Source organism: Bison bison, unplaced genomic scaffold, assembly GCF_000754665.1.
Source record: "Bison bison bison isolate TAMUID 2011002044 unplaced genomic scaffold, Bison_UMD1.0 scf7180017864495, whole genome shotgun sequence".
Classification (NCBI taxonomy): domain Eukaryota; kingdom Metazoa; phylum Chordata; class Mammalia; order Artiodactyla; family Bovidae; genus Bison; species Bison bison.
The window spans coordinates 13,763,979-13,786,764 of NW_011495054.1; the positions used below are offsets into that span (position 1 = coordinate 13,763,979).

The following is a 22,786-nucleotide window of genomic DNA, read 5'->3' on the forward strand; positions in this document are numbered from 1 at the left end:
GGAACGATTGAGGAGAGTGCTTAGAATCAGAAACCACTTAGGAAGAAGGAGCCACTTGCCTGGAGTTTTTGGTGCTCAGAGGACAGGACAAGGTAGAGTGTGAAACAGGAGGCTGTATGGGGAAAGGAGGGAGATAAAGAACCCTTCTGGGACTAGTCAGCCTGCAAATAAGGTGGGGCCATGTCATGGTTAAAAGCATTCATTTGGGAGGGGGAAGACCTAGACTTGAGCTGTAGTCTTATAACTGTTTTGTTTTTTTGGCCGCATCTCAAGGCTTGAGGGGATCTTAGTTCTCTGACCAAGGATAGAACCTGGGCCCCATGCATAGACCCCTTTAACAGGACTGATGCTTTGGGCAGCTGCTGAATTATTGTGGGAACTGTGAAGGAGCCACACAGTGAGCTTAGAGGATGGTCAGTGCTCAGGAGCTCCCCTCTGCCCTGATTTCCTGCTTTGACACCTCTGAGGGCTCTGGGGGCAACTGTGGCCTCATTAGGCAGAGAGTGAGAGACAGAGTTGCTGAGGTAGAGACAGAGTGAGGAAGGGAGCCCTGACTCCCTGGCTTGTCGGGTTGGAAAGGTCCCTAGCTGTGGTTCCCTGCCTTTGTTAAGCAGAAGTGTGTCCAGTTTGGTGAGAAGGCAGTGCCCACAAAGTTATTTAAATGGCTTTGGTAGCCCAGGTCTTCTTCCTTTTTTTTTTTTTTTTAATTGAAGTGCAATTCACACAACATAAAGTAAACTATTTTAAGGTATAATTCAGTGGCATTTAGTACAAATACAATGTGATACAGTTATCACCTCTGTCTAGTTCCAAACCATTTTTATCATCCCAAAGGGAAACATATACAGTTACAAACTTAGTTGCCCTGATCCCTGGTCAGGGGGCTAAGATCCCACCTGTTACAGGGTGACTAGACCCACACGCCATAGTTACTGAGCCCATGAGCTCTAGAGCCTGTGCTCGGCAACTAGAGAAAGTCTGCTAAACTAATGCCGTATTTTCCCCAGGTTATGTATTAGCATTTGAAATAGGAACCTTCTGGAGACATCAATCAGATTTATTAATCAAATTATTTTTCCCAGGAAGAATAATTTTTTTGAAAGGGAAAGTAGGACCAATGAATGAAAGTTGCTGGGAGGTTGATTTTTGTCCCAGGATGAAAGAGAAATTCTCAAGAGAGCATCTTGGAGATAGTGAGCTCTTGTATCCTAGGAGGTGACCACACAGAGGCCAGCTGACGTGTTGGTGGAGGGGCTTCCTGGATCCATTTGAAGGTTGTAGAGGGGATGCTGGCCTCCTGAGGTGCGTTTTGCAAGGGCTGTCTTTTCCACACCTGCTCCCAGAAGCCCTTGCTTTCTCCTGCTTGAGTGGCTCCCTCCTTTGGTAGGGCCTGGAATGCCACAGGTATTGGGGTGCCAGAGGTGACTGCTGGGGTGGGTGCCTCCTGCAAGTGACCTGGCACCCTATCTCTCCTGCCTCCATCTCTCCTCTGCGTTTTCTGGCTTACCTCCTAGATAGAAATAACCCAGGGCCAAACATTAACTGTGAAACCATAAAACCACGTGAAGCTCAGGTGGTTTCCAGCAGCCTGGACTCTTGGTGCCCTGTTATCAAGAAATGTTGCCTCACCCCGCTGTGGGTGGGGAGGGTGTCATGGCTGGAATGTTGAGGGGGACAAAGCACTTCAGGCTTCTTCCTTGGCAGAGCAGGGGGCAGAGGATGCTTCTATTGCCCGAGGCTCAGGTAAGGGCTGTTTAGATCTGATCCTTGGGGCTTGGGGAGAGAGCGTAGCAGCATCAACAAGATGTGCCCTCACATATGCAATCCTAGCTTGCTGTGGGCCTAATGTACACTTACATGTGTGCAGTGATTTCACAGACATTTACATAGCACTGAAAAACACATCTTCCACCTGTACACTGGTGTGTACCCATCTACTGTGTCTTATTCAGCCCAGAGCCTGGCACAGTGCCTAAAATAACAACACATCTGTGTTGAACTGATGGGTGAATGGTGACTTATGCCCATGCATACTCATCTACACATATATGCATTTTCAGGGGGGGAATTGCAGATGCCACGCATGGATGTCTACATTATACCTACATACTGCACGCACACTACATAAATGCACCTGTCTAAAAGCACTGGCACCTAAAAGTCATATATATATGAACATGTGAATTTATCTATAGGTTCCCAAATGACCCTGCTAAACAGCAAGGGTGGTGACTGTGAGGAGACAGTATGATTCCATGGACACAGGACAGGGCAAAGATATTTCCACTGGGAAGCCCAGCTCCCAGGTGTGTGCTGGAGTGCTTGCCCACAGTCTAAAGCTTTTATGCTTCTCTTCTCCCTGGTAAGCAGTTTAGTGCACAAGGAGGGGCTGAGGGGAGCACACCAGAGCAAGTAGGACCAAGTTCAGCATCTCTTGGCCTCTTGTAATCTCTTCAAAAAGTGTACTGGTTGGGAACTGTTGTTCCCTTAAAGGATGATGATGAAAGAGGGGAGGGACTTCCTTAGTGGTTCAGCGGCTAAGACCCTGACCTCCCAATGCAGGGTGCCTGGATTTGATCCCTGGTCAGGGAACAAGATCCCACATGCCACAACTAAGAGTTCACAGGCTGAAACTAAAGATCCCACACGCCCCAGCGAAGACGGAAAATCCTGTGTGCCACAACCAAGACCTAGCCAAGTAAATAATACATCAAAAGAGGGGAGGAAAACAGTCTGAGATTCTAAAGAGGTGAAGCCCTGAGCAGGCTGGAGCCCTGCTCCAGGGAGGTATTCATGAAGTGTGCATGTGTATCCACATGTTGGTATGGAGGCTGAAGCTAGATATAATTTCTTAAAAAGAGGGTGAGGCTTTGGTTTTGCTGTGTGCCACACACTCTGAAGCCCAGAACTGGGAGGTGAAAACTCTGGCATATGCTGGGGCTCTACCACCAACTTGCCATGTGGCCTTAAGGAGATGCTTCATGTCCATGTTACATGCTTCACACTCCAGTTAAGTGGTTGACTTGTTTCACAGAGGTCACATTAGAATCCCAGGAGCTAAGAGAGCTTACAAGTACTTTGAAGAGTGAGGAATATTTCCCCGTGGCCAGGCAGGCCTTGTTCTCAGCTCAGTGAAAGGCATTTCAAATATTCCTGCATTCTCAACAATGAACCCATACACAGAATAAAAGGTGGAACACAGTGCAGTTTCTACTCCCAAAAGAAGTAACCAAGTAGGAAGAAGTAACCACAGGAGTGGTCACTACAACCTCAGTCTGTGTTAAATGCTTCCCACTGGGGTAGAGTGCAGTATACTGAGGTGAACAGAGAGCTGTGGTCACAGGGCCTCGGGAAGTCAAAAAGGGTTTAAGGGGTGAGGATTGATGTGGTTTAGTTAGGAGGAGGGGGAATGGGGGTGTAGGGACTGCGGCACTTTGGATAGAGGGTTAGGGGATGGCACCAGGACCGTGCAGCCAGGAGAGGAATGGTACCTCACCAGAGTATGGATGGTAAAGATTGAAGGGAAAGCAGGAGCCACCAGGTTAATTTTTGAGTCCTTTCTGGAGCTGACCCAGTACAATGGTTAATCATTTGACCCTTGAGGAATTCTTTGGACCCTGTCCCAGGCATACACACACAACTGGAGGGTCCAGAGTGGCCCAGACTGGAGCTGAGGGGAAACTTGGAAGTGACTTCATCCAATGCTGACCCTTTACCAGAGGCAAAAACTGAGGTCAGGAGAGGACAAATAGAGGGACTGTGGTTTCCCAGGGAGTTAGTTACAGAGCAGGACCTTGAACTCAGGTCCCCTGAGTTTTGGTCATCATCAACTGGGTCTTAAAAGTGGCCTGGTTTTCAGAGGCTTTCTGCCTAGTGTTGGGTAAACCTCAAATGTGGATCCTGACTTGTAAGCGTAGCTGTATGTATTTGCTGATTGTTCTGGAAGTAGAGGTTAACACTGCACACTGGCTAGGCTCCTGTATGTAACCAAGATGGGCAGTTCCCAGGGATTTCATGGGTGACCAGAAGGCCCTCTGTGTTCCTGCTGCTAAGTTGCTTCAGTCGTGTCCAACTCTGTGCGACCCCATAGACGGCAGCCCAGCAGGCTCCCTCGTCCCTGGGATTCTCCAGGCAAGAACACTGGAGTGGGTTGCCATTTCCTTCTCCAATGCATGAAAGTGGAAAGTGAAAGTGAAGTAGCTCAGTCATGTCTGACTATTAGCGACCCCATGGACTGCAGCCTACCAGGCTCCTCTGTCCATGGGATTTTCCAGGCAAGAGTACTGGAGTGGGGTGCCATTGCCTTCTCCCTCTGTGTTCCTACTTGGCTACTGATAGCTAACATTCTGCTAGTAGAACTTCGTGGCCACAGATACAGGTAACACTGTTCTGCCCTGAGTGCCACGAGACCCAGTGCAGCCAAAAAAAAAAAAAAGAACCCAGCATAGCTAGAGTAGTAGCTCTTGACCATGGTTCTCAAGTTGGGTGTGCATCAGAAATGACCTGGAGGGCTTACTGAGACATAGATGCTAGGTCCCCATCTCAGAGTTTCTGGTTGGTAGGTCTTGCCTATCTAACAAATCCCAGGTGGTGCTGATTCTATTTTTCCCTTGTTTCCCACTGGAAGACTGCATTTTGAGAACCACTTTGCTAGAGAGCTTCTGTTAATTTGCTCCACCTGCCATAACAAAGTGTAGTTGTCTCTTCATATCTGTGGGAGACTGGCCCCACAGGGTCCAGTGGGACCTCCTCCTCCCCCAATGGATACCAAAATCCAGTGATGCTCAAGTCCTTTATATAAAATGGCCATCTTCATATTTTCATAGCATTCTCCCTGTATATGTGTCTGTGTCCAAACATTCCCTTTTTTATAAGGGCACCAGTCATACTGGTGGATTAAGGCCTACCCCAATGACCTCATTCTAACTTGATTGCCTCTGTGAAGACCCCATCTCCAAAAAGGTCACATTCTGTGCTACGGGAGGTTAAGACTTCCACATATGAATTTTGGTGGGACACAGTTCACTCAATAGCAGAACTAACTTGTTGAGTTAGGGATATCTTCTTGGAGGCCCTGTGTAAAAAATGATCTTTGTACAAAACAATGCTCCCCTTGTGTTTGTTTTAAACAGAGGGCTTTTTTAAATTGTTTTAAAACTATTTATTTATTTATTTGGTTGCACTATGTCTTAGTTGTGGGGTACAGAATCTTTTTTTGTCTTAGTTGCAACATGCGGAATCTTTAGCTGTGGCATTTGACCTCTTAGTTGTAGCATGTAGGATCTTAGTTCCTTGACCAGTAATCGAACCTGCCTCCCACCCCCTGCATTAGGAGAGCAGAGTCTTAGCCACTGGACCACCAGGGAAGTCCCTGCTCCCCTCGTCTATGAATTGTGGATGGAGGTTAGCTTGGATAGGCCCTTCCTGCACTAGGAGGTAGGAGTCTTGGCTTCCAGTTCTGCTCTCATGACATCTGACTGGGGGACCTTGGATAAATTACTAATCTTGAGACCTTAGTATCTCCCTGGGCTTTGGTTATTCCAGACAGTCTGTGATTCCCAGGTGGTAAGACAAGGTTAGTTTTGGTTATTTCTCAGCCTTCAGGCTTTCTTGTAGACTTTCGATTTCAGCTAATGAGACCAAGTTTGGAAATTTGGGTTTTAAGGGACTCATTGACTTTTTTCTAGGGCCTATCATTTTTTCATTCATTCTTTCACTAAACACTCACTGAGCGTCTGTTGTGTACTAGGCATTGTGCTCAACAGGGCACAGTCCCTGCCCTTCTGAGCTCAGTCTGGTGGGGAGATAGCTGTATAGCCAAGTAACCAGGAACACATTTGTTGAATGCTATAGCTGTTTTGTAAATATCATGTACTATGGGTCCTTGGAAGAAAAGTTATGACCAACCTAGACAGTATATTAAAAAACAGAGACATTACTTTTCCAACAAAAGTTAGTCTAGTTAAAGCTTTGGTTTTTTCAGTAGTCATGTAGGGATGTGAGAGTTGAACTATAAAGAAAGCTGAGCACCAAAGAATTGATGCTTTTGAACTGTGGTGTTGGAGAAGACTCTTGAGTGTCCCTTGGACTGCAAGGAGATCCAACCAGTCCATCCTAAAGGAAATCAGTCCTGAATATTCATTGGAAGGACTGATGCTGAAACTGAAATTCCAATACGCTGGCCACCTGATGTAAAGAACTGACTCATTGGAAAAGACCCTGATGCTGGGAAAGATTGAAGGTGGGAGAAGAAGGGGACGACAGAGGATGAGATGGGTGGATGGCATCACCGGCTCGATGGACATGAGTTTGAGCAATCTCTGGGAGTTAGTGATGGACAGGGAAGCCTGGCATACTGCAGTCCTTGGGGTCACAAAGAGTCAGACACGACAGTGACTGAACTGAACTGAACTGAGCTGATGGGTCCTAGGAGTGTGAGCTGGATGGTTCTTCCTGGAGACATCAGGGAAGGCTGTATCAAGGAGATGAGCTGTATCTGAAAGGTTGAATAGTAGTACTTCCAGGAGAGAGGAACAGAAGAGGAATTCTAAGCAGAGGGAACAGCATGTTCCTGGCGCTATGGGAAAGTCATTAGATATGGCTAGTGCTCTGAGACATGTGGACAACTAGTGGGAGATAGGGCTGAAACGTGGCTTAAGCCTCATTATGAAGGAATCTGCCAGGCCAAGGAATTTAGATTTCATCCTGAGACTACAAAGGAACCACCAGGGTTTTTACACCTGGGGAGTTACATATTCACATGTTTGTTTTGGGAAGAACTCTGGCAGCAGTCTGAGGGAGGTGTTGGAGGTGAACAGGCAGTTAGGGTCAGTCCAGCAGCTCAGGCAAGTGATGATGAGGGCTGGACCAAACCAAGGATTATGGTGATTGAGAAAGGACAAATTCAAGAGACGTTCAACAGGTCTTTAGCTTGGGCCACCGGATGTTTAGTTGAGCAGTGGCTGCTCAGGGAGGGGAGGGGGGGGGGCTGCAGAAAATAATGACTTGTGTTTGGACATATTGTATTCAAGGGCTCTGGGCACCACCAGGGAGGTGTGTGCCATCAGCTTGTGAACTGCAGGTCTGGAGTTCAGGGAGGGGCAGGGGCCATCTCCTCCTGCTCAGTGCTCCAGCCACTCTGCCCTTCTGTCCCATCTGAGCTCATGCCAGCCACACTCATGCCCACCTTAGAGTCTCTGGTTTCTGCAGGACTGGCTCCTCTCATTCTTCAGCCCCTAGCTCCCTGAGGGCAAGAACCTTCACTGTTTTGTCAGTGCTGTGTCCTCAGAGCCAAGCACAGTGCCTGGCACATAGGAGCTGCTCAATGAATGTCTGTTGAGAGAATAAGTGAATGGTGGCTAAAATCTGGATTAGAAGCAGGGGGAAAGGATGCACATTAACGTTAACATTAAAAGAATCTGAGGGGAATCTGATGGCAGAGCAATTCCCGCCACAGTTCGCACTGGAATCCTTTTTGAATTTTTGTTTTTGTTGATAATAGTAATATTAAAAATGACAGTGTATGAGTTAGATTACCCAGGCTCAGATTTCTCTCTTATTACTTGTGTGACTCAGTTTTCTCACCTGTAAAATGGGGATTATAATACTTTTATCTACTACTCTGCCACTGTTGTAAAGATTAAGTGAAATGATGCCTGTGTAGACAGGCACAGAGTAAATATTCAATGAATATTAGCTATAATTAAATTAACATCAACTTACATCAGGCACTTTATTAAGGATTTTTCACTTCAAGTTCTTAATTTTCTCAATAACCTGGTGAATTATATTTTCCAAAAATCCAGAGACTTCCTGGGTGTTCCAGTGGCTAAGACTCCTTGCCCCCAGTGCAGGGGGCTTGGTTCCATCCCTGGTTGAAGAACTAGATCGCACCTGCCACAACTAGGCTAAAGATCCCGCGTGCCACAAAAAGACCTTCAAATACACAAATTAAAAAAAATATAAAAAATCCATGTTTCGTAGTTGAAACATGAAATGGAGGCTTAGGAAGAGAAAATCACTGAATTACCAGTTGGGAGGTGGAGGCACTGGAGTTAAGCCCAGGTTTGTCTGGCTTTGATGTTGGTGCACGAAACCATCGCATCACACAGCAACCCCTCTGCAGGGGTGACCCCAGAGTCCTGGCACAGTCAAAGGAGCTGACTGCAGAGGCTGATCAGAGCTTGGAATCCTGTCTCCTAGACTTTAGCCCTCCTGAGCCTGAGTGGACCTCGTGGAAGGGCAGCAGAAAGGGTATCCCAAGACAAGGGGGCACCGCAGAATAGGGTTCCTACTCTGACCGGGAAGCCTGGGCAGAGGGCCTTGTGATGTCTACAGCCTGGTGACCCACACCAACATATAGACCAGAAAGCTTATAACCAGTCATCACATTTTTCTCCACTATCTAGGAGATATTTAGGTATCTATATACCTAAGATATAGATATATATTATATATATCTAAGCCTCTGCTGTTGCTGCTGCTGCTAAGTCATTTCAGTCATGTCTGACTCTGTGCGACCCCATAGATGGCAGCCCACCAGGCTCCCCCGTCCCTGGGATTCTCCAGGCAAGAACACTGGAGAGGGTTGCCATTTCCTTCTCCAATGCATGAAAGTGAAAAGTGAAAGTGAAGTCGCTTAGTCGTGTCTGACTCTTAGCAACCCCATGGACTGCAGCCTACCAGGCTCCTCTGTCCATGGGATTTTCCAGGCAAGAGTACTGGAGTGGGGTGCCATTGCCTTCTCCAATCTAAGCCTCTAAGAGGCTTCAATTAAAATAAGATCTGCCCCTTTGAACAATCAATTTTTAATTGTCTGGCCGCCCACTAACCTTGGCTGATATGCTGATAAACACAAGGAAATGACTTTTGAATTTGTTCCTTGACAACAAAAGTCTTCAGAGGAAACAGTGTTTTATGTATACACAATATGTGTATACATATGTATGCGTGCATGCACTGCTCAGTTGCAGACACCCAAACACGTGGCTATCGGGACGTACTCTCGGGGCACTGGTCCACATACTCTTGGGAACAGAAACTGTCTTGTGAGGAACTTGCCCTGTGTGCAAAGGCTCTTATCTACGCAATTCTGCACACATGGCAAAAATCAAAACAACCACACGCGCACACACGTAAAACCTTCAGATGCCTCAAGTTTGGAAGCACAGAGACTAAATGAAAGAATAGTAATACTGGCTTCCATTCAGTGAGAGCTCCAAGTGCTGGAGATTGTGTTAAGCACTTTACATTGTATTGTTTCAGCTAATCTCCACGGCAACCCTTTTAGCGTTCCCTGCTTTCCCACTGGGAGGCTGAGGCTGTGCTGAAGTCTGGATGCTCCAGGGGTTTATACGTTCATCAAAGTCTGGATGCCTTGTGGTATAGCTTGTAGGAGTGTATACAACTGGTAAGTCACAGATGCAAATAGTGAACTTAGTCGTGTTCTAAGTGTACACCACTAGGATTGTACCTGTCTGTATGTCCATAATGGTGACAGAGAGAAGAAACATAGATTAATGTTTACTAAAAAGCAACACATGACATCGTCCGCAGCCATCATCCAGCTTGGAAGGAGCAACTATTTTCATAGCACCTATCATTTTTTTAAATAAAAAGTTTTAAGATATTTATTTATTCTTGGCAGTGTCGGGTCATGGTTGCAGCATGCAGGCTCTTTCTGTATGGTGCGTGGGCTTCTCTCTAGTTGTGTTCTCAGGCTTAGTTGCCCCGAGGCATGTGGGATCTTAGTTCCCCAATTAGGGATTGAGCCCCTGCCCCTCTCAATGGAAGTGCAGAATCTTATCCACTGGACCACCAGGGAAGTCCCAAAAGGTTAACTTATTTTTCAAGAAGGTTTGAGGTTCATAGATAATCCAATACCAGCTCACTCACCCCCTGGGAACATCAGTGGTAATATACTATTTATTCGTCCTGTCTTCCCCTGTTTAATTCACCTTCAGGCTTAATCTAGGTGGTCCTGATCTTGCCTGAAGTATATTAGGAAGAAGGGAGACCTCCAGGCCTCCAATTCCTTCAAGGGAACCCCAGTACAGGTTCTCCTGATTCCTAGTCATGTCTGTTGTTTACTCTAGTTCTTAGCTTCTGAGGCGGAAAAGGCAATGGCACCCCACTCCAGTACTCTTGCCTGGAAAATCCCATGGACGGAGAAGCCTGGTAGGCTGCAGTCCATGGGGTCGCTAAGAGTCGGACACGACTGAGGGACTTCACTTTCACTTTTCACTTTCATGCATTGGAGAAGGAAATGGCAACCTACTCCAATGTTCTTACCTGGAGAATCCCAGGGACGGGGGAGTCTGGTGAGCTGCCGTCTATGGGGTCGCACAGAGTCGGACACGACTGAAGCGACTTAGCAGCAGCAGCAGTAGCTTCTGAGGACTCCCACCTGTCTCCAGTGACTCCACACCCAGACAACATACAGCCAGAGAACAGCTGGGGAGGAACCATCTCAGCGCAATGCTGGGTCTCACTGCAAGATGGCGCTATATCCTTCTTCGCTTTTAGTTTCTATCTTGATGGAAAATGTCTAAATTTGCACACTGTCATTCAACAAATAGAACTGTGACCAAGGGGTGGCTTCACAATTTAAATAGATAATTTAATCGACTATCCTATTTCATGTTCTATTAGGTTTCAGATAGTTACAAATAAATTTGTTTCTTTGCTGTGCTTTTAAGATAATGGCGTTACACTAGAAAAGAGAGGGTCTCCAAACCTTAACTCATTCCTGAATATTCATTGGGGGACTGATGCTGAAGCTGAAGCTCCAATACTTTGGCCACCTGGTGTGAAAAACTGACATTGGAAAAGACCCTGATGCTGGGCAAGATAGAAGGCAGGAGGAGAAGGGGATAACAGAGGATGAGATGGTTGGATGGCATCACCGACTCGATGGACATGAGTTTGAGCAAGCTCTGGGAGTTGGGGATGGGCAGGGAAGCCTGGTGCGCTGCAGTCCATGGGATCGCAAAGAGTCGGACACGACTGAGTGACTGAACTGAAACCTTAACTCTCACCTTACATGCATGGATTTTCCAGAACTTTCTGCTACATTCCTTCTTATAAGTTCTCTGAAAAAGAGGCAATAATTTGGTCTTTCCTTCTTGCAAAACTCTAGGAGCCCGTGGACCCTCTTGCTCCTTAGATGACATTGCTTTCATTCTATCTTTTTATTAGCTAGTTAGTCTATGTAAAGACACTAGTGTATATGCCTTGGGGACAGGAAAAGGCAGGGCTTAGTCTCTCACTTTCACTTTTATGGACGTCCCTGGTGGCTCAGATGGTAAAGAATTGGCCTGCAATACAGGAGACTGGGTTTGATCCCTGGGTCAGGAAGATCCCCTGGAGAAGAAAATGGCAACCCATTCCAGTATTCTTGCCTGGAGAATTCCATGGACAGAGGAACGTGGTGGGCTACAGTCCGTGGGGTCACAAAGAGTCGGACACGACTGAGCGACTAACACTTTCGCTTTAGTCTTCGGGTTGCTCTTAAAGCCTGTGGAGAGCTTTCCAGAAAGAGAGTGTAAACATAAGAGCTCTTTAGATATTCTGGGTGTTTATTTTGTGCATCTGTTTATTCCCTGTCCTCATGGACTTCACAGTCAGATGAAGAGAGTGGAAAATGAAGTATGATGTGTGCTATGAGAAGTACCCAGAACTAAAGACACGTAGGGAGAATATTTAAGCCAGATTTTAGGTGCAGTGGGAGGCTTCCTTAGAAGTGATAGTTAATCTGAGTTCCTGGGGGATGAGGTAGCCAGCTGGGGAACTGGGCCATATCTTCTTCCTCTGTTTATCTCCCTAGCAACACTTTTTCCACACATTACCTTCCACTTGAGCATTATTTAGTGTTGTGGAAGTAAGAGGGAATTTCAGGCAGAGGAGAGATTTGGGGCAGTAGAACTCCATAGTATTTCTCAGATTTTACTAAGTTAAAGAGTCTAGGGGAATTCAGCTTCTGCTGTGCAGTGCTTGGAACTTCATGAATTTTAGAATTGACCTAGAAGTAAGATGCCATTGATTCTAATCTTAAATACAGTGATGAAATCCCCTGTATGAAATCTTAGATAAGCGGTCAACCCACTTCTGTTGTTTAGTCCTTGAGGCTGAGTTTACTTCTTGCACGAGGCATCTCATTCTATTTTCAAATTAACTGGTTGTTAGAAATCTCTTCCTTATTTTGGACTTTGCCCCCTTTCCGCCCATTGTTTCCTGGCTTCCCACTAGAAACACTAAGCATTTCTGTTCTTTCCACCCAGTCACCCTTCAGATAAAGGATGACCCTTTATCTGGGTGACCCACCCTTCACCCTAAAGACAATAACCTTGTGTGTTTTGAGTCTCCTTTTCACCAGATGAAATATTCCTAGTTCAGTCAATCTCCACTTTCATTCTGAAAGCCTTCATGGGTCATCTTTTACAACTCAGTGAGTCTTTGTTAATGACCCACTGGGGTGGGAGGGGAGACTTGACTTCTCTTGAGAAGACTGGGAAGAAAAGGTAGCCCTAGGGGAGCTATGTACACACCTATGTGGGAAGATAACTACCTTGGGCTATGGTTCTTAACCTTGATACCATTTTGGAACCATCTGGGGGATTTTTCCTCTATTACATTATAAAAAAATGGTCATCAGTAAATATCAATAAAAAATGGAAATATCAATAACCTCAGATACGCAGATGACACCACTCTTATGGCAAAAAGTAAAGAACTAAAGAGTCTCTTGATGAAAGTGAAAGAGGAGAGTGAAAAAGCTGGCTTAAAACTCAAGTTTCAAAAAACAAAGATCATGGCATCCAGTCCCATCACTCCACGGAAATAGATGGAGAAATGATGGAAACAGTGAGAGACTTTATTTTCTTGGACTCCAAAATCACTGCAGATGGTGACTGAAACCATAAAATTAAAAGACACTTGCTCTTTGGAAGAAAAAGTATGACCAACCTAGACAGCATATTAAAAAGGAGAGACATTACTTTGCCGACAAAGGTCCATCTAGTCAAAGCTATGGTTTTCCAGTAGTCATGTATGGATGTGAGAGTTGGGCTGTAAAGAAAGCTGAGCGCTGAAGAATTGATGATTTTGAACTGTGGTGTTAGAGAAGACTCTTGAGAGTCCCTTGAACTGTTGTCAGTCCTAAAGGAAATCAGTCCTGAATATTCATTGGAAGGACTGATGCTGAAACTGAAGCTCCAATACTTTGGCCACCTGAGGCAAAGAACTGAGTCATTTTGAAAAGATCTGATGCTGGGAAAGGCAGGAGGAGAAGGGAACGACAGAGGATGAGATGGTTGGATGGCATCACTGACTCAATGGAGATGAGTATGAGCAAGCTCTGGGAATTGGTCATGGACAGGGAAGCCTGGCGTGCTGCAGTCTATAGGGTTGCAAAGAGTGGGACATGACTGAGTGACCTAACCGAACTGAAAAAAAAAAGGTAATTTATTAATTTACACTTTATTGTAAATCACAGATCTTTCATTGCAGTTTTTTAAAAATTTATTTATTTTTAAATTTATTTGCCTGAGTCAGGTTGCAGCCTGGGCCATCTAGTTCCCTGACCACACATTGAACCCCCTGCATTGGGAGTGTGGAGTCTTAACCACTGGGCCACCAGGGAAGTCCCTCATGGCAGTTTTTTTATTTTTAATTTAAATTTATATAGAATAAGATTCACTCTCTGAGTGTTTAGTTCTATGAATTTTGGCAAATGCAGAGTCATAGAACTACCACCACAATAAAGATACAGAAAATTTCCATCATCCCCACAAATTCCCACGTTTTGTCAATTTGTAGTAAACCCCGCCACTCTTAACCCCTGGTGATCAGTTCTCCATTACTATGGTTTTCTGTTTTCCGGAATGTATATAAATGAAACAATACAGCATGTAGCCTTTTGACTCTGACTTCTTTCATTTTGCAAAACACATTTGAGATTCATCAGTGTTGTTGCATGAATCAGTAATGTGTTACTTTTTACTCATGAATAATTGTCCATTTTATAGCTATACTATTATTTGTTTATCCATTCCCTAGTTGAGGGACATTGTTTCCAGTTTTTAGCATGACTGGTTTTTGTGTGAAGGTAGGTTTTCATTTTATTTGAATAAATAGTTAAGAATAGGAATTGCTGGGGCACATGTAATTATATGTTTGACTTTAGAAGAAAACAACAAATTGTTTTCCAGAGTGGCTGTACCATTCTCCGCTCCTGCCAGCAACATATGAGAGTTCCAGTTGCCCTACATCCTGTCTGATGCTTGATATTGTGCTTTAGTGAAAGTCGCTCAGTCATGTCTGACTCTTTGAGACCTTATGGACTGTGGCCTGCCAGGCTCCTCTGTCCATGGGGTTCTGCAGACAAGAATACTGGAGTGGGTAGCCATTCCCTTCTCCAGGGAAGTTGCCTAACCCAGGGATCGAACCCAAGTCTCCCACCTTACAGGCAGATTCTTTATCATCTGAGCCACCAGGGAAGCCCTGTGTGCTTTAGGTGTCAAGTATAAGAACTCTGCCTACCTCTAGATCATGAAGACTTTCTCCTATGTTTAAAGTTTTGTAGTTTAACATTTTACATTTGTGTCTATGACAGTTAACTTTTATATAAGGTACGAAGTTTAGATTGAACTTCACCTGTGTGTAAGGATGTCTAATTTTCCCAGCACTGTTTTATTATTTTAAAATTTAATTAAAATATATGCATTTATTTATTTGTCTGTGCCGGGTCTTAATTGCAGCATGCTGGTTCTTTAGGTGTGGCATGAGGGATCTTTTGTTGCTACATGTGAACTCTTAAGCACAGCTTGAGGGATCTAGTTCTCCAATCAGGGATTGAACCTGGGCCCTCTGCATTGGGAGCATGGAGCCTCAGCCACTGGATCATCAGGGAAGTCCCTAATTTTTTTAGTCAAGAAGAAATAAGTTTTATTTGTCTGATGAGCAGGGAGCAGCACCAGTGTCCCAGCTGTGCCTTCCTCTCTCTCAATACTTTCCCGACCTTCTCATGCACGTTACTTGTGCTCAATCGCTTCAGTTGTGTCCCACTCTTTCTGATCCCGTGGACTGCAGCCCAACCAGACTCCTCTATCCATGGGATTTCCCAGGCAAGAATAATGGAGTGGGTTGCCATGTCCTCCTCTGGGAATCTTCTGAACCCTGGGATCAAACCAGGGCCTCCTGCATTGCAGGTGGATTCTTTACCACTGAGCCACCTGGGAAGCCCATGTCACTTGGGGATCTGTTAATGCAGCTTCTGCTTCAGCAGCTCTGGGCAGGGTGGCTGACACCCTGCATTCTTTTTTATTTTCAGCACCATTAAAAAGTTGTATAATTCCTTAATAATATACAATGTTGGACATCTTTCCATATGCTATTTTCCAGCTGTACATTTTCTTTAGTGAGATGTGCTTTCATGTCTTTGACTTATTTTTAAATTGAGTTGTTCGTTTTCTTATTGTTGAGTTTTATGAATTCTTTGCATATTTTGGATAACAGCCCTTTATCAGATGTGTCTTTAGCAAGTATTTTCTCCTGGTCTGTGGCTTGTCTCCTTATTCTCTTGACAGTGTCTTTCTCAGAGCAAAAGTTTTTAATTTTGATGAAGTCCAGGTTATGAATTATTTCTTCCATGGATTATACATTCGTTGTTGTATCTAAAAAGTCATCCCCATACTGAAGTTTACCTAGGTTTTTTCCTGTGTTTCCTTCTAGGAATTTTATAGTTTTGCATTTTACATTTAGGTCTATGATCCATTTTGAGTTAAGTTTTGTGAAGGGTGTAAGATTTTTGTCTTGATTAATTTTTTTTTTTTCTTGCACATGACTGTCCAGCTCTCCCAGCCTCTGTTGAAAAGACTATTTTTCTCTGTTATATTGCCTTTTCTCCTTTGTCAAACATCAGTTGACTATGCTTATGTGGTCTCTTTCTGGGCCTGTTTCTGATCTGTTTGTCTGTTCTTTTGCCAATACACGCTGTCTTTATACTGTAGCTTTATAATAACTGTTGAAGTTGGATAGTGTCAGTCCTCCAACTTTGTTCCTCATCTTCAATACTGTGTTGTCTATCCTGGGACTTTTGCCTGCATACAAACTTTATTTATTCTTAAAAATACTTATTTGGCTGCATCTGGTCTTAGTTGTGGCACAGGGGGTTTTCATTGCATCGTGTGAGATCTTTCCGTGTGGCGCACAGGCTTAGTTGTGCTGTCACATGTGGGATCTTAGTTCCCCCATCAGAGATGAACCTGCATTCTCTGCACCGCAATGAGGATTCTTAACCACTGGACCACCAGGGAAGTTCCCATACAAACTTTAGACTCAGTCATCTTAACAGGTTCGAGTTGATATCTCATTCAGTTTTTTTTTTCAAGATTTTTTTTTTTGATGTGGACCATTTAAAAATTTTTTTATTGAATTTGTTACAACATTGCTTCCATTACGTGTTTTTGTTTTTTCGGCCTCAAGGCATGTGGAGCGTTAGTTCCCTGACCAGGGATCGAACCCATACCTCCTGCATTGGAAGGCGAAGTCTTCCATAGCCATTGTGGTTTTGGTTTTCTTCTCTCTGATGATTAGTGATGTTGAGCACCTTTATATACTTGGTTGTGATTTGTGTGTCTTCTTTAGAAAAAATGTCTATTTAGGGTCCTTTGCTGAAATTTAAAATCAGGTTATTTTTTATTATTATTATCTGGCTTTGAGATGCCAGAGAAAGGGTAGAATAGTTGCTGGGTGTGGTTAATTATGGAAGACTTGAATGATGGTTGGTTATGCCAAAGGCACAGACTAAGATATAAATTTCAAATTTCAGCTTTGTCTGTTACTACTTCTGATTTGGGGCCATTTATTTCACTTCTGTGCATCTTAGTTTCTTCATCTATGAAACCTGGTAATAGATCTCACCTTATATGAGATTCTTATGAAAATTAAACTAGCCAATATATTGAAAAATGCCTAGCCTAGTGCCTAGTACATGGTGAGTAGCTGCCATAATATTAACATGGCAGTGTTAGTATTATCGTTCATATTATTACTACAGGGCAGGGCAGACTGCGTAGAAGTAAAACTGTTGAGGAAGCAACAGTGAGTTATGTAAGTGGCATCTCTCCAGTGAGCTTGAAGACAGTGTCTGATTATCTTTGGACTCCCCGGTACTGAGCTACGTGTAGGGCGTTATTCAGGGCAGCCTGGTGAGAGTCAGCTATGAGGTGGGCAAGGCAAGAGAGCTCTGGCAGATGAGAAGTGTCTAAAATCAAGGGCAGGTGGGACTTCCCTGTTGGTCCAGTGGTTAAGAATTTGCCCTTGCAATGCAGGGAGCACAGGTTCGACTCCTGGTAGGGCAACTAAGATCCCACATGATACCTCACAGCTAGAGAGTCCGAATGCCACCACAACAAAAAATCCTGAATGCCGTAACTAAGTCTTGAAGCAGTGGAAAAAAAAAAAAAAAATCAAGGGTGGTGGGCTTCACGGTTGGTTTCCAGTTAGTATTGTGAGGAACCCTAGGAGGAGTGGGCCCTTTGCAGGAGTGAATGGGCAGCAAAGTTTTCCAGGCTCTGAGACTCTGCTCCCCAAGTTTGTGCTTTAAATATATGGTGGTGAGGTAGGGGTCCATGGGAGCATTTATTTAAATCACAAACCCACAAGATTGGATGGTGGCCGAGAGTTTCAACTCATGACTTTTCAGAAGAGTGTGGGATGTGACTCCAGTTTGGCAGCTGGCTTGGCTGCCTCCTCCTCTTTGGGTGTGTTTGAGACATGTCTCCTTTCGTCAGCTGGTGGGGGATTCCCTGTGGTGGGAGGCTGATTAGTGGTCCCTCAGAACATGCATGTCTGAATCCCTAGAGCCTGCCAATGTTACCTTATATGGGATTTTGCAGATGTGCATGTAAGAATTTTAAGATGGGGAGATTATCATGGTTTATCTATGTGGCCCAGTGTCATCAAAAATGTTCTTGTAAGAGAGAGACAGAGGAAGACTTGACACAGAAGACTTTGAAGGTGGACAAAGGGGCCACAGGCATGTAATTCTAGAAGGGGAAAAGGCAAGCAAACAGATTCTCTCCTAGAGTTCCTGGAGGCAGTGCTGCTGCTGCTGCTAAGTCGCTTCAGTCGTGTCCGACTCTGTGCGACTCCATAGACGGCAGCCCACCAGGCTTCCCTGTCCCCGGGATTCTCCAGGCAAGAACACTGGAGTGGGTTGCCATTTCCTTCTCCAATGCAGGAAAGTGAAAAGTGAAAGTGAAGTCGCTCAGTCGTGTCCGACTCTAGCGACCCCATGGACTGCAGCCCACCAGGCTCCTCTGTCCATGGGATTTTCTAGGCAAAAGTACTGGAGTGGGGAGGCAGTACAGTCCTGCTTAATTTCAGCCCAGGGAAACTAATTTTAGACTTCTGACCTTGGAGCCAAAACTGTAAGAATAGTTGTGTGCTTTTCCCCCATTTTCAAATAAAGTTTAATAACAAGGAAAATCTTTATAAAAGAGTACTAAGTAACAAAAGTAGGCTACAAAGCCATATGCACATGATAAATGCTCCCTAGAAAATTATGTCGTCTTCCCAGATGGCTCAGTGGTAAAGAATCTGCCTGCCAAGCAGGAGACACGAGTTTGATCCCCAGGTTGGGAAGATCCCCTGGAGAAGGAAATAGCAACCGACTCCTGTCTTCTTGTCTGGGAAATCCCATGGACCCTGGGGGCTACAGTCCATGGGGTCGCAGAAAAGTCAGACACAACTTTGCAACTAAACAACAATAATTATGTATGCATGTTCGTATGTATGCGAGCACACATATTAGGGTGTGTCAGATGTGTGTACAACAACATACATAAAACCTGGGAAGGCAAATTGTTAGTAGTGCTTTTTTTTGGATCCTGGATGACTTAAAAATACTTTTCAATTATGAACATGTTCTACGCCAGATGGGAATGCTCAGCTACAGTCTGACAGTCAACATAGAAAAAGCAGAGATGAAGCACAAAGTTAGAACAAGGAAGTCTTGACATCATTTGGGTTTCTGGATCCAGTCATGGATAAATCAGCTCCCCGTCCTTCTCACAATTTTGTTGAATATGCAAATACATTACTTACACTTTGGTTTTTCCTTGTTCTGTTTCCTCTTACGTAAGGTTAAACTGGGCTTCCCAGGTGGCTCAGTGGTAAAGAATCTGCTTGCCAATGCAGGAGACGTGGACTTGATCCCTGGGTTGGTAAGATCCCCTGGAGAAGAAAATGACGACCTAATCCAGTATTCTTGCCTGAGAAATCCCATGGACAGAGGAGCCTGGCGGGTTACTGTTGTGAAAGGGTTGGACACGACTTAGCAACTAAGCAACAACAAGCTTAAACTAGGTTTCCATCACTTGAATTAAAGTTGTGTGTTGTTGTAAGGCACCAGGTTTGTGGTAATTTGTTAGAGAAGCCATAGGTAACTCACACACCTGCCCTCTCCCCATCTACCCTACCTTCCCTTCTTGGAGGGGCTGGATGTTCAGGTTGCTGCTCTTGCTTTTGTCCAGTGTTGTTACCTGGGAAATCCCATGGACAGAGGAGCCTGGCAGGCTACACAGTCCATGGGGTTGCAAAAGAGCAGGACATGACTCAGTGACTGAGCACATATTCACGCATACCAGTTGTATCTTAATAAAATCGGGAGAAAATATTGCATTGAAAAAATTGACCAGTTTTATAAAAATCAGTCATTTTCCATTCAAAAAGATTGTTTTAAAATGTTTAAAGTGTAGTTTATTTGTTTCTTACCAGATAAACGAAAATTACACTCACTGAGGATGCTTATTTTTGCCTTGAATTCTGTGACTGCCCCTAGTCTGCAACAGGTGTCCTGTGGATAGAACCTGATGCCAGGTAGCTCTCTGGAGTCTCTGGGTTCCCCACCCCAGCTGTGAAAAGGAGTTTCCCAGGAAGAGGGTGTGACAATGCTCGTAAGGTGATTAGTGTTTCTTGCTTCAGACACAGGTGTGGCCTAAAGAGGGTGGAGCCAAACTCCTAGGCCAGACTCCTGAATGGAGCAGGTGGAAACATGCCCTAACCTGACTCAGCTGGAGGAGTGGGGGAACACCAAGCAGAGGCTCAGTGTCCTTCCCGGACCTCAGAATCAGGGAGCGGGTCACCGGAGGGTAGTGAGCTCAGGACAGGGCCGGGGCTTACCCAGGGTCACCCGCCATGCCTGTGGCAGACCATCCCCTGGCTCCGCCCCGCACCCCAGGCTGCCTCTTATTAGGCAGATACTTGCTAAGCACCGGCTGTGTGCAGGGTACAGTGGTGCTCTGCTTGCGCTGTGCTCCTTTGTCTCGTGCTATGCCTTGTGCCCCACTTGCCTATTTTGCCTCTTTCCCCTGATCGTTATCACTAGTTTTTCCAAAACTGCTGACATCACTCTTCTGGGAGCTTTCCTTGAGCCCCTGCCTCCTGGGGCACAGCCCCGATTCAGGGCCCCTTCCAGAAGTTCTAGAGCACCCTGTGGGTGTCTTTGTCATAGCTCTTCTCACCCTGTACAATGTGGAGCCTAGATGTCCCTTCTTGTCTGCTTCCCCACTGGTCTCTAAGTGTCTTCAAAGGCATGGGCCTTGTTTTATTTACCTCTGTATACCTAGCATTCTCCGAAATGCCAGGCACATAGCAGGAGCTATGTTTATTTTTATTATTAGTATTGCCTTATTAATTGAATAATTACTATTAATATGTGTAAGGCATTGTGCCTAGCATATCCTATATGTCACCTCATTAATCATTACAGTAACACTGTGACTTAGGTCTTATCCTCATTTCTCAGAGGAGAAAACCTGAGACTCAGAATGGCTAAGTGCTTTGCTCAAGATTATATTACTAGCATGATCTATCTGCTGCTGCTAAGTCGCTTCAGTCATGTCCGACTCTGTGCGACCCCATAGACGGCAGCCACCAGGCTCCCCGGTCCCTGGGATTCTCCAGGAACACGGAGTGGGTTGCCATTTCCTTCTCCAATGATCTATCTAGTAGTAGATAAATAGAGCTATGGACTCATGCTCAGGTCTCTTGGACTCCAAAATTCTATTCAGTAAATTATTAATGAAAGAATTAATCAATGAATAAAAGATACCATGCTGGGCCTGTGGGAAACATACAGACAAATCAATATGTACTCTGTTTTTGAGAAAGTTTGTATTCTATTAGGAGAGAAAACAGGTACATAAATACCTAAGGCTTAAGGTTTATCCATCATAGGGTCTTGTATGTGGTGCTAAGTCACTTCAGTCCTGTCCAATTCTGTTCGACTCTGTGGACTGTAGCCTGCCATAGCCTGCTAGGCTCCTCTGTCCAAGGGATTCTCTAGGCAAGAATACTGGAGTGGGTTACCAAGCCCTCCTCCAGGGGATCTTCCTGACCCTGGGATTGAACCTGTGTCTCTTTATGTCTCCTGCATTCACAGGCAGATTTTTTTTTTTTTTTAGTGCCACCTGGGAACACCAAGGTCTTGAGCCTAAGGGTCTTGAAAGAAAAGTGAAGTCACTCATTTGTGTCTGACTCTTTGCGACCCCATGGACTGTAGCCTACCAGGCTCCTCTGTCCATGGGATTTTCCAGGCAATAGTACTGGAGTGGATTGCCATTTCCTTCTCCAGCGGATCTTCCCGACTCAGGGATGGAACCCAGATCTCCCGCATTGTAGACAGACGCTTTACTGTCTGAGCCAGAGCAATAATGTACATTGGGAATGGAGTATGGGGAAGCTTCTTGGGGTCAGAGGGCATTTGAGTCAAGCCTTATAGGAAGGTGGGTTGGACAGGTGGAGGTGACAGGTGAGCAGTGGGTAGTCCAGTTTTGCAAACTCAGTAGAAGAAGTAGCATGACCAAATGCAGAAGCAGAAGGGAGATACTAGGAACAGCAACCAGCTGATTTAGGCTAGGCCTGGGGTCTGTGGGGAGGGGAGGTCAGGGGAATGAGAAGCTATTAGCAAGTTGGTGTCAGATGGTGATGGGCCTTGAACACCAGGTCAACGCTTTTGGGTTTTCTTTGGCAGGAAAGGGGAGCCCTTGACAATTTTCAGGTCAGAGTGTGACTCAGCACGTCACCCAGGATGGACTGGTAGAAGCGGAGACTTGGAGGAGGGAAACCACAAGAGTCTGTAGCAACAATTTGGGGAGAGATGATGGTCTGGGAGGCTGCTGGGGGAAGGGGCGAGGAAAGCACTGGAAGAGGCATTAAAAGGCTGACTCCATGGGCCCAGAAACCTGAGGGGTGAAATGTGGCAAGCGTTAAGGCGGCAGCAGGCCTGAGTTCTGGCTGAGCCACATGGCCTCACTAAGCTTCAGTGTCCCATTTGTGAAAGATGGAGGATGAGTCATGCCGTCTCTAGTGAACTTTCCAGGGCTCACAGTCAAGCCATGGAATTTCCAGATCTTTGAAAGAAGCTGAGCAAGTTGCAATCTAGGTGAGCAGATTTGGAAATGTAGACCAGTTGTCTTCCTCTGGGTGGTGAGCCGGCTTTGGCAAGACTTTGGCTCTGGGCTCCTAGGTGTGGAAGCTGTGGATGCCTTTGACACATGTGTGATCAGGGATCTGTGATAACAGAATTAGAAAGAAAAGAAAGTGAAGTCGCTCAGTCGTGTCCAACTCTTTGCGACCCCATGGGCTGTAGCCTACCAGGCTCCTCTGTCCATGGGATTTTTCAGGCAATAGTCCTAGAGTGGATTGCCATTTCCTTCTCCAGGGGATCTTCCCAACCCAGGGATCAAACCCAGGTCTCCTGCATTGTAGACAGACGCTTTAC

General features: G+C 45.2%; 1 protein-coding gene across 1 annotated transcript in view; it reads left to right on the forward strand.

The window, feature by feature from the left end:
• The first annotated feature begins 1,677 nt into the window (after positions 1-1,677).
• The window catches only part of SLC5A1 (solute carrier family 5 (sodium/glucose cotransporter), member 1), a 95,120-nt gene continuing 74,011 nt past the window's right edge, over positions 1,678-22,786 (forward strand). The window contains exon 1 of the mRNA XM_010828821.1: positions 1,678-1,743. Coding sequence (XP_010827123.1) covers positions 1,720-1,743 — 24 coding nt within the window. The 5' untranslated portion in view covers positions 1,678-1,719. The remainder of the gene's footprint in view (positions 1,744-22,786) is intronic.